At 38.5% G+C, this 14,127-nt stretch overlaps 2 protein-coding genes across 2 annotated transcripts in view; one reads left to right on the forward strand and one right to left on the reverse strand.

Moving 5' to 3' along the window:
* Positions 1 to 14,127, reverse strand: part of SCARB2 (scavenger receptor class B member 2) — a 146,911-nt gene that overhangs the window by 103,622 nt on the left and 29,162 nt on the right. The window lies entirely within an intron of this gene.
* Positions 1 to 14,127, forward strand: part of FAM47E (family with sequence similarity 47 member E) — a 32,001-nt gene that overhangs the window by 9,758 nt on the left and 8,116 nt on the right. The window contains exons 3-5 of the mRNA XM_049789875.1: positions 893 to 1,040; positions 6,305 to 6,496; positions 12,941 to 13,096. Coding sequence (XP_049645832.1) covers positions 893 to 1,040; positions 6,305 to 6,496; positions 12,941 to 13,096 — 496 coding nt within the window. The remainder of the gene's footprint in view (positions 1 to 892; positions 1,041 to 6,304; positions 6,497 to 12,940; positions 13,097 to 14,127) is intronic.

The raw sequence follows: 14,127 nt of genomic DNA on the forward strand, positions 1-14,127 counted from the left end.
ACTTATTTACATTCTGAATAGATTTTTTTTGTCTGGGACATAGAGAATGATACCAGAAAGACTCTTTTGCAAAACTCCATTGAAATTGTTTAATCTACTAGATTTACTAATGAGCTGAATTTTAGGAATAAGCATAAGAGGCATGCCCAGGATTTTTCTGTCTGTCTCTATCTCTTTATCTCTCTCTCTCTCTCTCTCTCTCTCTCTCTCTCTCTCTCTCTCTCTCTCTCTCTCTCTCTCTCTCTCTCTCTCTCCCTCTCTTCTATGGGCCACACCCAGTTGTGTTCAGGGCTTGTTTATTCCTGCTCTGTGCGCAGGGATAACTCCTGGTGATATTCAGGGGCCATATAATTCAAGTTCCTTAGCTCCCATATTATTTTTCTGGACCAAGGAATTATCCTTTTTGTCAAGGTTGTTTGTTACTTTGGTAAATTTCACACATGGTAACTGTGCTTTTACCTGGCTTCATAAGTATTACTTATAACTTAAAAATTAGCTTATGATGATAAAATACCAAGTAATTTTAATTGTTATGATAGATCATAATATACTGTTTTTATTATTATAATGAGAGTGTGATCTTTTGGGGATGCCATACCTGCAATGTTTAGAGCTAACTCCTGACTCTGTGATCAGGGACAACTCCTGGTGGGTTAGCGGGATCATACGGGTGCTCAGGACAGAACCCAGGTTGGTCTTATGCAAGGGAATGCCCTATCTGCTGTAATATCACTTTAGTTCCTGTGATTGTGATCTTTGACATGTTAATTTCAATGTTAATATCATTTATGTTAGTTTGAAGAGACTATAAGTAATTTATTTTCACAAAATACTGTTTAAAATTATCCTGGATTTATGGTATCTCATATTGTACTATTTTAATTGTCTTAAGCACGGAGAAGACTTCAGTTTTCCATTCAGGCCAATGGCTTTATAAAGAGAAGACAAATGAAATGGATTTACTCCAGGAAGATAGACCTCTGCTTCCTGAAAAAATTCGCAAAGGAGTCAGTGACTTTTGCAACTGGGCCAATACTTTTGTAAGTCAAAGTAATATTATAGCCTATTATTATTATTATTATTATTATTGGTGGTGGTGGTGGTTTTTGAGCCACATCTAGAGGTGCTCAGAGCTTATCCTGGCTCTATGCTATGGATCACTCTTGGAACATGTCGCCTGCAATGTCTGGGATTGAACAGAGCTGCCTGTGTCAAAGCAATTGCCTAAACTTTGTACTTTCTCTCCAGCCCTAAAACTTACCTTTTAAAGTCAAATTCAAAGGTTATTTTTATTTAAAAAATTGTTTTTAAAAATACATTAAAGTTGGGGCCAGAGAGATAGCACAGCAGTAGGGCATTTGCCTTGCATGCAGCCAACCCATGATGAACAGTGGTTCGAATCCCTGTATCCCATATGGTCCCCCGAGCCTGCCAGGAGCGATTTCTGAGCACAGAGCCCAGAGTAACCCTTGAGCACTGCTGGGTGTGACCTAAAAGCTAAAAAATAAAAAAACAATCAAAAAAATGAACATTAAAGTCAAATCATAAAAGTCCTAAAAGAATCTTGATGTTTCTCTTAATATTTATTATAAAAAATATTTCCTATAATAAGGCATCTGAAAATGTGGCAAGCTTGCAGCCAATTTAAATGTCTATTGTTTATGTCTCATATCATTACTTATTTCTTTGTGTGTGTGTGACTCTTTTTCAGCTGTATTGAATTATAATTATGTATTATATTGTGCAATTTTATTATGTGTAACATAATGATTTCATACTTATTGCAAAATTATGAGTTGTCATATACCCATCACCTGACATAATTATTTTGCACATGTGTGTATAATATTAATGAGACTATTAAGATCTAGTCTTAATAACATCTAATTATAAATAAAACGCATGATATTTTTCCTCTTTCCTTACCTTCATTGTTGTTGCAATGACATGCATATTTGGTTGTGGGACTCACATAATTGCTAGTGCTTTTGGGGGCTCAGACTTGGCTATGGTTCTCACACAGTCTCAGTGCTCTTCAGGACTTGAACACTTTAATTGTGTTGCTCACACACACAGCTGTGCATCTAAGATTTCACACTTTGTTGTGGTGTTGGGGACAGTAGATCTTCTGGGACTGTATTTAGTTAGGGTTAGCAGCAGGGATCAAATCCATGTCCTTGCCTATCTGCAAAGCAAGCATGTTAAACCATGAAACTTGTCCTTTGTCCCTCTAAGTATAATGTTAACTAGAGTTATCATGGTGAAGATTAAATCTTACATATTCATTTTCTAAGTAGAAGTTCATGCTCTTTCACTAACATTTCATTTCTCTCACCCTGATTGTTTCCTGTTTTTTGTTTGTTTGTTTGTTTTATACCACACAGCCTCCCCCTGTTTCCTGGTTTTATTTTGCATTTCAATGACAGAACTCTCTTTTTCCTTTGTCCTTCACTCCTGCAATTCATTTTTCTCAGTTCTGTTTATTGAGGAGCTATATAATATTTCAACCTTCACAAGAAGTATTTCTGGCATAGACAGATACTTTTGATTCAGTTATCCAGGGGTTTCTTTTAATTAAATTTACTTTATTTAAAGAACATGTCTTACATAGATGAGATAGTTGACCATAATCCATTTGTTTTCAGAAAAGTGAGAGCACAATTATTTAAAAAGAGGGGCACAGAGGGTAATGCTTGTCATGCACTTGGGTTCAATTCCCAGCATCCCGTATGGTCCCCTCAAATGACTAGGAGTAACTTCTGAGTGTAGAGTCAAGAGTAATCCCTAAGCACTGCAGGGTGTGGTCCAAATCCCCCCAAAATTATTAAAAAAGAATAGAAAGAAAAAGAGAAGAATAAAAGGAAATTAAGAGAAGAAAGAAAAAAAGAAGTACAGCCACAAGCAAATTTGTGAAAATTATTATATCTCTAATAAGATCATTAGGTCATTGGCAGAGGGCTTAGTAAGCTTTTGTTGCTAGCTAAGTTTTTTTTTTTTATTTTTTTTATTTATTCTCAAACATTAAGTGACCTTAGCTACACATTGGCATCTAACTTGGTATGTTCCTATGGGGATGACAGCATCAAACAAATGAAGTTGTGGCACAATCCAGGAATCCCAAGCACTATTACTGATACCAACTGCTAGGTCTCCTGTAAGTAAGAGAATGTGGGGCAGTGAGGGGTTGGGGGGAGAGTGACTGCACTCACTCCAAAAAAGTCCTGGTGATATCAGCCCAAATACCAGCATACCTGAAATTTTGATCAGAATGGTATTTCTGCAGAGAGCCATAGAAGAGTGGTAAAGCAAAGCGATTGGCAAAGTGGTGATTGTAGGTGATGGGTGCAGCAGATGTGGCTTCAGCAAAGCAGACTTGGCCCATACTCTCCTGAAGTTGCCAGCTTTCAGCTGCAGGTCTGGTATAACCATGATTTTTCACAACCTAGTTTATATCTCTTTTGACAACAGAATGAGTCTATGGAGCTGGCCAGGTGCAAACACGGTGACTGCATTTTCCACTTCTATTCTTTTAGGTTAGCTTTGAGCCTTTCTGACAAAACAAAAATGTACAAGTGAAAAACAAAGAGGATTTTATTAACGTTTTAGCCTCATGTGTATCACCATGTATTGCTTAACTAAAGAGGAGGGTATTTTCAGAGAAATTTCAATCTGTCAAACCTGAGAATATAACTAAGCAAATCCAGATGACACAGCAAACTCTATACTGAGTCTCTAGCTATAACCCAGAGAAGTTTACATTGGACCACCATTGCATGTGTTCACTCAGTGGCTCAAATGCTAAGCAATACAGTACTGTACATAGAAGATACCAACCCTAACTCTCCCCAGTGGTATAAAATTCAAGCTTAGCTGCCATTTTCAGCCAAAGACACAGTCATGATAAAGTGTGGCCCAGAATCAAAGAAAAAATTATAGTCTTTATTTTTACTTTCTTGGGAGTGTGTGTTTGCCAGTGTTTGTGTGCTAAAGGGAGATAAAGGTCTTTTATCATACTGGGGTTTTTTTTATGCTCTCAGTTGGTCATTGCCATCGTTTTCTGCCATCATATTGCTTCCCATTGGGGATAGAGGGTCTTCTGGTTCCAGAGGGTCCTCTTTTTCTCAAAAGACTCAGTGGCTGGTAGCATACTTGGTCCCTCAGGATGCCTTGGGGTGTTCTCAGAGGTGAAGATACCACACCTGAAGGTGTTTTGAGTCTGGGCTATTTCCCTATCTGTGTCAGCATTTGGTGGACCCCGGGTGATCCCTCTGATTGTATAAACTTCTCCCCATCTCCTCATGTCTGACTTCCGAGTCTGTCATTTCACTCTTAAGTGTGAAATGAATCATCTGTGCACAGGGATGACAGGTTCAGGAGCTGCTTCTAGCTCTTCTTTCAGGGTCTCAGAACCCTTATTTCTGTCAGGCAGGGGAGTAAGAGTGACCCCAAAGTATGCCTGAAATTCCAGAGTCTAAGGGCGAGTCCTCTGAATGAAAAGTTTATTGTATCCTACTGATACATCATTGTAGACAGATTGTGGGAAAGCAAGAAGGAAAAATATGTGACCAAAAACGTAACCAGGGGCTCATCAGATAAAGTGCTATGATGACTGTGAGAGGATCAAGAATAGTCAAGAGACAAGTTCTTCTTAAGAATCATAAAGTCAGGTATGTTGGAGTCTTTGTTTTAGTTGTATTGATGGAGTCATTCACCTTGTTCATAAATGGTTTTGAGATTAGTTTCAACCTGCCATGGTATTTAATGTACACAGTCCTCTCCTTTTTTTTTTTTTTGTTTTTTTGTTTTTTGGGTCACACCTGGCAGTGCTCAGGGGTTACTCCTGGCTCTATGCTCAGAAATCGCTCCTGGCAGGCTCGGGGGACCATATGAAATGCCGGGATTCAAACCACCGACCTTCTGCATGCAAGACAAATGCCTTACCTCTATGCTATCTCTCCGGGCTCAAGTCCTCTTCTTCTAAGGCCAATAGATAATTATTAAGTCTGAGTTGGTTTATCTGTAATTGTATTAACCAAGAAATGGAGTGATCTCTCAAATTCTATTCCAGAGAATACAAGTTAGAAGATGGCCTCATGGAGGCAAATGCATCCTAGAGGGCAACTGAGGCAATGGTTGGCCCTGCCCCTACAGTATTAGTCTATATCTCCCCTTCTGGGGGATTTATGAAAGAAATTACAAACCTTGGTGCTCTGTAAAAGCAGGCTCCCAAGGTTCAATCTCCATCATAGATGAGTTGTCTATTTATGAATAGGCAGTAGACTCCAGTGGCTCTAGAGTCTAGACCTTTACTGTTAATGTTTTGAGGCCATACCAAATTGTGCTTAAGAATTACTCCTGGTTCTGTGCACAGGGATCACTCCCAGGGGGTACTCTCAGGACTAATATATGGCTAGGAATTGAACCCAGGTTGGCCACCTGCAAGGCAAGTATCTTACCGATTGTGCTATCTCTAGACCCCTCCTGATCAATTTTGATGAAATTGGTGATTGTTCCATCGAACCAGGTAGGCCTGGCAGCACAGGTATGGATGTCACTTTGATGTTGTTCTACAGTGCACGTCAAGGCTGGCAGTGTGGGTGACAATGGGTGAATCTTCTTAAGGGGAGGATGGGTTCGATTGTTGAGGTGTTTCTGGGAGTGGTGCTTGAATCAAGTAATATCCTCTAGAGGAATTGATTTTGTTTCCAGTACCCAGAGCTAGTCTGGATACTTATAATACCCTGGCTACTCTTTTTTTTTTTTTTTTTTTTTTTTTGGTTTTTGGGCCACACGCAGCGGTGCTCAGGGGTTACTCCTGGCTGTCTGCTCAGAAATAGCTCCTGGCAGGCACAGGGGACCATATGGAACACCGGGATTCGAACCAACCACCTTTGGTCCTGGATCGGCTGCTTGCAAGGCAAACGCCGCTGTGCTATCTCTCCGGGCCCACCCTGGCTACTCTTAATCCTCAACATAAACGAACAGTTTGAAAAAAAAATGTATATGAATTTTTGTTTAATATATTTTACCCATGATATAATTTGCCCATGCATAATATATTTTACTCCATGACTTTCCTTCAGGACTCAATGCCTTTTTCAGGTGCTAAATTGTCTCTTAGTGCACTGACAAAATTCTCCAGATACCAAATATTTCTCCTCTCCAATGGCTGTGCCTATGACTGTCTTTTCTTCAAATTGTTCCTCCTCCAGCAAAGGTCAAATGACTTCTTTAAAGGTAAAAGAAGAGAGAAAGGAGCAGTTCACTATGTGCTTTTGACTCCAACAATGTGATATTCTTCTAGGGAGGTTTGAACATCGATGAAGAGTTCATCCTAAAACAGTTTGATGTTGACTATCAGAATGAAACAAGCTCTGATGTATGCCACATGACAACACTGAATCAGGTTCCTCTGATGCTAAGGAAGAATGTGGGGCTAAATAAAATGCAGAAGCCAAAGTTTTGTCAGAAACCAGACTCTGAGCCAAAATCACAGGTAATAAAAATATCTGAAGTGTTTCTTTGTTGTATTGTTTTCTCTTGGGTGAAAAGGGGTCACAAATGGAAGGTTACAGAAGCTCTTCTCTAGGGCTCCTAAATCAGCAATCTCTAAAAATTTTATCTCTGCTTTGTGAAATAGGCTTTCTATTTTTTTCTTTTGGGAATGTGTATTGAGACCTGTGATTTACTAAGTTTTTTCATAATAAAGTTGTTTCAGATATGCAACACCAATACCATTACTAATGTTCCCCTCCCTCCACTAGAATTCCTAGGTTCCTTCCCACTCCTGTGGCAGGTATATAGCAAATTTATTTTATATTACTTGGCCTAATAAAACTTATATGGCAAAAAGAATTAGCAAAAATATCAATGATGGGCCCGGAGAGATAGCACAGTGGCGTTTGCCTTGCAAGCAGCCGATCCAAGACCAAAGGTGGTTGGTTCGAATTCCGGTGTCCCATATGGTCCCCTGTGCCTGCCAGGAGAAATTTCTGAGCAGACAGCCAGGAGTAACCCCTGAGCAACGCTGGGTGTGGCCCAAAAACCAAAAAAAAAAAAAAATCAATGAAAGTAAATTTGTGATGATTAATTACTATGTTTTTAACCTGTCTTAATCTAGTAGAGGATAACCATATGCAACAATGGTGCATGCCATATTCAGTGCCACATGATGGGAAATTTGTCTTGTTCTTTATAGAAGATCTTTTAATGCTTCTTGAAAAACTGGTTTCATAACTGTAAGATCTCTAAGCTATTGCCTGACCATGAAGCTCTGTATATTTCTATCAAATATGAACAGCTGGATATATTTTTCTTGATAAGATGTTCAGTTCATTGGGTTTTTTTGTTGTTGTTTTATTTTTATTTTTGGGACACACCCAATGATGCTCAGGGGTTACTCCTGGCTATGCACTCAGAAATTTCTATGGGATGCCAGAAATTGAACCCAGGCCACATGCAAGGTAAACACCCTACTGCCGTGCTGTTGCTGGCCCCTCATTGAGCTTTTATACTATATCAATCATAGTCCTCTGGCTTGTATAGTCTCACTTGATAAACTTATTGTTTTCCTTTGTATGCAAGTTTTTTTTTTTAATCTTTCTGCTCTCATTATTTTTGTCTCTATCTTTGGATATTGTCATTTTGAGTATAATGTGCTTTGGAGTTTTTCTAATTGGGTCTATTTTCACTGAGATATTTCCTTTGAGCTTCTTGGTCTCATGCCTGTGGTTCTCAACTCTGGGGAAATTTTTAACAATGATTTTTTTTTTTGGTTTTTGGGTCACACCCGGCAGCGCTCAGGGGTTACTCCTGGCTCTGTGCTCAGAAATTGCCCCTGGCAGGCACGGGGGGACTATATGGGATGCCGGGGTTCGAACCATCATCCTTCTCTATTTAAGGCAAATGCTCTACCTCCATGCTATCTCTCCAGCCCCCAAATAATTTTTTTCAATGATTGTTCTTTATCTTCCTGTTCTTCAGAGACTCAATACTCTGATAATTCTTATATTGTTCCTCTTGAACTCATTCCATAGTTTATTTCTTTTTTCCTTTTTTATTTTCAGATTTCACTCTGCAGTGGTCAGGGATTATGCCTAGCTCTGCACTCAGGAATCACTTTTGGTGGGTTCAGGGACCAGATGAGATGCCAGGGATAGAACCTAGGTTTGGCAATGCAAACACCATACCCACTGTCCTTTCTGACTATTTCCCATCTTCTGCCATTTCTAAGCGGTGTCCTCTCAACTTAGTGCTTTTTGATCTTTTGCTCAGCATCTGCTATTCTGCTGTTTAGAAATTCTATTGACTTAATAAAAGTCTCACCTACCATGTTCTTCATTTCTGTCACTTCTGACAGTATAGTGTAACCCTGCTCCAACTTCCTGTTTTCCTAGCCTCTTCTTTTGAGATGCTAATCACACCTGAATTACAGGGCTCCTGGTGGGTGGAGATCTAGAGGATAAAGAAAAGTGCTGGCTTTAGAAGCTGCAGAGATCCTGAGGGAGAGAGACCTGGGATAAGCAGCATAGGAGGAGCAGCAAAAGGCAGAGAGGAGAAACAGCAGAAGAAGCTGCTTGAAAAAGAAAGCAGATAACAGAAAGCTGAGCCTGGAAGCACATGTGAGGAAATGGACATGGTGCACAGAGCCATGAAATAAAGAAAGCTGACTCCAATGAAACTTTGACTGCTTGTGAATTATTTCTCTGCTACTACCTTTCTTCAGACCAGGCCAAAGGGCTAGAGGAGCCATGGCCTCACCCAACACGTGGACTTTATATTTATATTTTATATTTTTAATCAACAGTACAATAGTTTTCTTTTTTCATTTTGATGCTCATACTTGTGCTTTGCTGACTCCCTGTGCTATATAATTTCTTTGAACTCACTGAACAGCTTCTTAGTGTCACTGAAGACATTGAGGATCTACTGATGTTGCTTATGTCTTTGGTGATTTTGTTTTTTTTTTTTTTTCTCATTGAGCTTAGTGGATTCTATATATTTTCCCCATTAATCTTATAGTGTTCTTGCTGTGCTGGGGGTGAGTTTTTGTAGTTAATTCCTCTGGAAGATACTGAAAGATTAAGTTGGAGGCTGTTCTGTTTCTCTGCCTGTCCTTACAAAATGACAGGAAGAATAGCTTCTCTCACCATGTAATTTGCACTTAAGTAGTTGTGATGTGGACTCTTGATATGATGTAAGTCAGGTATGGAGGTTGCTGGGACCCACCTGGTAGGGAGGACCTTTGCCTCCACTTCTAGAATAGGGCCAGTGATGTCAGCTGAGGAAAGCCTCATCTGGGATATTGGTGTAGCATGAAGAAGGTAAGAAACTACAAATAATTGTAAAAGAGGAGATGAATGGAAGTCAGAGAAAATTAAATTAATTTAAAATCTTAAATGGCTGGGCTGGAGTGACATACAGCTGATAGAGTGTTTGCTTTGCATGTGATCAACTTCGGTTGGATCCCTGGAATCATATATGATTCCCTGAGCCCAGCAGGAGTAATTCCTGCATGCAGAGCAGGAGTAATCACTGAGCACCTACTGGGTGTAGCCCTTAAACAAAATTGCAAACAAAAATTTTTAATGTTCTTGACTTCTGATACTTTAGCCTTTTTCAGTAGAATTTTTTATTTTGTTTTTTGAGGGCCCACAACCAGCAGTGCTCAGGGCTTACTCCTTGCTGTGTGCTCATGGATAAATCCTGGCAGACCTGCTGTACTATATCTTGAGTTTTTTTATGTTTAACTAATATTTGTTAAATGAATAAATATCCAATATGTATAACAAATTCAGTTACAAAAATAAGCATATTATTTATCACTGTTGCTGATATTTTAAGCCATATTTTTTGTGTTTTATACTGACACAATCTCTGTGTTTTATGTTAAATTCTATCAGAATGAATTCATATGGGTATTTATTATAACAAAATAGTGTCACTTATAGTTCTAATGCTTTATTTTATTTCCAAAGAATTCATATATTTTTACTGGGATCTTATTAACCATAGACCATCCTTCTTGATCTGATGATGAACAAAATTACCCCTTTCCTCAATACTAATTTCCTTTGAAGATCAAAAGATATGGTAAAAGAGAGGAGATATAACATGCTATGTTCCAAAAGGAAGTATTATGGATCCATAAGCACTTCTTAATATGAGGTGTTACTAAAAATAGATGTACAAGAAAAGTTATACCAATTCAACAACACTTAAGGACCAAGGTGGGAGGAGAGTTCCTGTCTCTGAAAGTAAAACACACGTTATTACCTCTAACTATAATTGACTTTTGAAGAACATGGGTTTGACTTCATAGATTCTACTTATATTTTTTCAATCTCTTCTTTTCATTTACCTTGGTCTACTCCTAGCAAGGAGGACAAGGAGAAAGAACTTTAATAGCTAGTCATAGAAACGCTTACTGATGCTTTCTTTACTCAGCTTACTTGATAATTATTTTTTGTGTTTTTGGGCCACACCCAGTGGTGCTTAGGGATTACTTTTAGCTCTGTGCTCAGAAATTACTCCTAGCAGGCTCAGGGGACTATATGAAATGCCTGGGATTGAACCCAGCTCAGACTCATACAAGGCAAACGCCATACTCACTATGCTATCTCTCTGGCCTCAGCTTACTTGATCATTAAATAGAGTATATAATACATACTTAGTACAAAATCTGTGTGGATGGACTGTTCGTGTTATTGGTAAGAGGCCTTCCCAATAAAAAGACTGTAGCAACACTGTTTTGGGGAAACTCAACAGGTACATAGGTTTTCCTTTAAAAAAAAAAAAACAACATTTTTTTCTAAATTTTGTTTTGTTTTGTTTTTTGGCCGTACCCAGTGACACTCAGAGGTTACTCCTGGGTATGCGCTCAGACATTGCTCCTGACTTGGGGGACCAGATGGGATGCTGGGGATCGAATGTAGTTCATCCAGGGTCAGCCAGTGGCGTGCAAGGCAAATGCCCTACACAGTGCTATCGCTCTGGCCCCACTTTTTCTAATTTTTATTATAACACTATAATTTACTAGTTGTTCATAATACAATAATTTTAGGCATTAAACATTCGTATACCAATTCCACCACCATTATGATCTCTGTTTACCAGTGTTCTAAATATTCTACACATTACTAAAGCCTGCCACCATGCAAGCACAATTTTACTTCCTATAACAAAGGCAAATGAAATGATCAAAACTTAGATTAATACAGGTCTATTTGAAATTATTGTTATATCTCTTCACCTTGTGAATAAAGTCAGTGTTTACAGGGTGCAATTGAGCCTTTTGTATTACTGTTTAGGCTCACGGAGCTTGGTATGTAACTTTCCCAGCAGATTTCTTATGATACTACTAGGCTGACAGTACTATAAGACATTGAGGTGTTTAGGATTTATAAATATTAAACAAATTTGGTGGTTGGAAGTTTGATAAGGAGCAGGGCTATTTTCTGTCAGAGGGTGTAGGAGTTGGTATAGGGCTCCTGTGGCTCATGCAGAAAGGGAAATCGACCCCTTCCTGCTCCATTCTGAGAATGCCACAAAATGCCACAGAAGTATCAGCCAGGGATTGGACTACCTGAGAAGTATAAGTGACCATTATTTCTTTTGGAGCTTGGTGAATGAACCAGGACATTTTTCTCCTTGGAAGATTGAGGCAGTGGGCTGAGCTGCTGGGTTGGCTTTTTTTTTTTTTTTGGTAGCAGGGTGGGTGCAAGGTGGTTTGGCCCAATCCTATTTCAGAAGGAAAACTTACAGAGTTACAACTCTGTAGTCTGACTTAACTTGAGAGAATTTAGCTGCTCATGTTATTTTATTTCATTTGCTGGGCTAAGCCATTTCTCTTGGAGGGTGTAGGGAGTGGGGCTCAGCTGCTGCAGTTCCTGCAGAAGGGGAATTTTCTCCTGCCCCACTTTGAGGAAATTCTGCAGAGGCAGCAGCCAAGACTGGATTAGCCATCTTTTTTTTTTTTTTGGTGCCTGGATTTTCAATTTTGGGAGTGGTAAAGGTGTGAGTGCCCCAAACCAGGGTGTTGTTTAAAGATCACTAAGTCTTTTAGATCTTTTAGATCACTAAGATCTTTAAGTCTTTTTACACATAATCTTCGATAATATTTCCAATATTTTGGACATGTTACCTTTGTCCTTTTCAGATGACTGGCCAATTTAACATAGATGATGCTTTTTCATTCTTAACTCTGTTGCTTAAGGTTAATGAAAACTTTGCATTCCATCACTATTATCAGCTTTAAATTTTTGCATTTTTCTTATCTTCCTAAAGGATAAAATGTAAACTGAGGCTGGACAGTCAGATTTTGTTCATCACAGTTGAGGCTTAAATCACTGTCATATGCATTTGTGACTCAATGACATCTACTTAAAAATTGTTGCACAAACACTACTGCTATATAAGTCATGGTGATTGTTACCAAAATTGAACTATTGCCTAGTAGGCAGAGGTTCAGTCTGCAAAAGTTCAAAACACTTTTCTACCTGGTATTATGCCTCTATTTGAAGGGTTTCCTTAAACACTTCTTCTTTAATTGGAAGAGTACATATTCATTTCTCATTAGTGCATCAAAATCATCAAGAACATCATGCTGACTTATAGCCTAATATTGAAGATCCATGCAGTCTGCTACCAGCAAGCAATAGATAAGATCAACTATAAATTCAAAATAAATGCTAATTTGTTCTTGTCGGGGATTGGATTTTGGAGCCACGGTTGACTCTGGCTCAGAAATTTTCCTGGCAGGGTTCAGGGAATAATTTGTAGTGCTAGGAATTGTAAAGGTTGGGTTTATACACGGCAAGTACTTTACCTGCTCTGCTGTATTATCTTTCCCAGCTTTGTTACTATCTTCTAAGATAAATAATAGTTTTGTAAAAGTGAACAAATAGTGAAATAGTATGTTGAATTATGTTCTTTCTTATAGAATATTTGTAAATCAAAGTGGATAAAGATGAACTATGGAGCATGGTATCTGAACACCAAATTGTGGAGAAAGCATAGAGCAGATGAATCTTTGATTGACCTCAAGGTCTTACGAAAAGCTCAAGATGAGAATGTTAAGAAAGAACTTCAGAAAGAGGTATGCCAAGACTTTATTTTTAGTGTTATCACAGTATCACCTGCTACTTTATATTGAAGTTAGGATCTTTAATATTTGGGATAATGAGTCTTATACCTTGCATACTGAATTCAGCAATGTGAAAATGACATCATTATATGGGAGATGGGGAGATGTGTCATAAATAGAATGTCTGTAAACATTCATTACATACCCACCATTCTTTCTTTTTTGGGGGGGCACACCTGTTTGACACTCAGGAGTTATTCCTGGTTATGCACTCAGAAATTGTTCCTGGCTTGGGGGACCTTATAGGACGCTGGAGGATCAAACCGTGGTCTGTCCTAGGCTAGCGCTTGCAAGGCAGACAACGCCTTACCTCTAGTGTGACCACTGCAGCCCCATCATTACATATCCATCATTCTTGAAATCATCTATTCTATGGAAAAATTGTTCTTCAAAGTTTGTAATGCTTAAATGAATATAACATCATAGTTATTTGAATAACTACAAGTAAAGTGAATTTTTTTAAAAAGCTAGCAATAAAATTTTGGGTAAAAAACACCTTCAAATATTGTTGGTAGGCATGTAAATTGTAAATTTTGGAATTCTTAAAAACTTTAGAATAAAAATACCACATAAACCCTACCCCCAAATCAGCAATGGATTTAAAATAATTTAAACTTTATATAGATAACCTATTTGCACCTTTCAGCAAAGCAGCATCTGTCTGAGAAAAAGGGGACATAGGTTAATAATAAACATAGTTTGATATTCCAAAGTTCCAGATCCACATAACAAGGAGGTGCTCTGGTTTTATTGCAAATAAACTCTGTGCTTGCCCATTGCTTGTGTACAAATATTTAGTACCAAGAAGACACTCATCACTGTCCTGGACATTGGGAAATATTGACACAACATTTGCATGGGACTCTGGTGAGAATATTTGTGACCCTCTTCACTTTAAACAGATCCCAAACTCCTCCCTGTTAATGACGTGGAAATACGTTGGTGCTTTGGTGCTTTACTAATATAGTTACTCATTCACTCAG

This window comes from Suncus etruscus, chromosome 16 (assembly GCF_024139225.1).
Source record: "Suncus etruscus isolate mSunEtr1 chromosome 16, mSunEtr1.pri.cur, whole genome shotgun sequence".
Classification (NCBI taxonomy): domain Eukaryota; kingdom Metazoa; phylum Chordata; class Mammalia; order Eulipotyphla; family Soricidae; genus Suncus; species Suncus etruscus.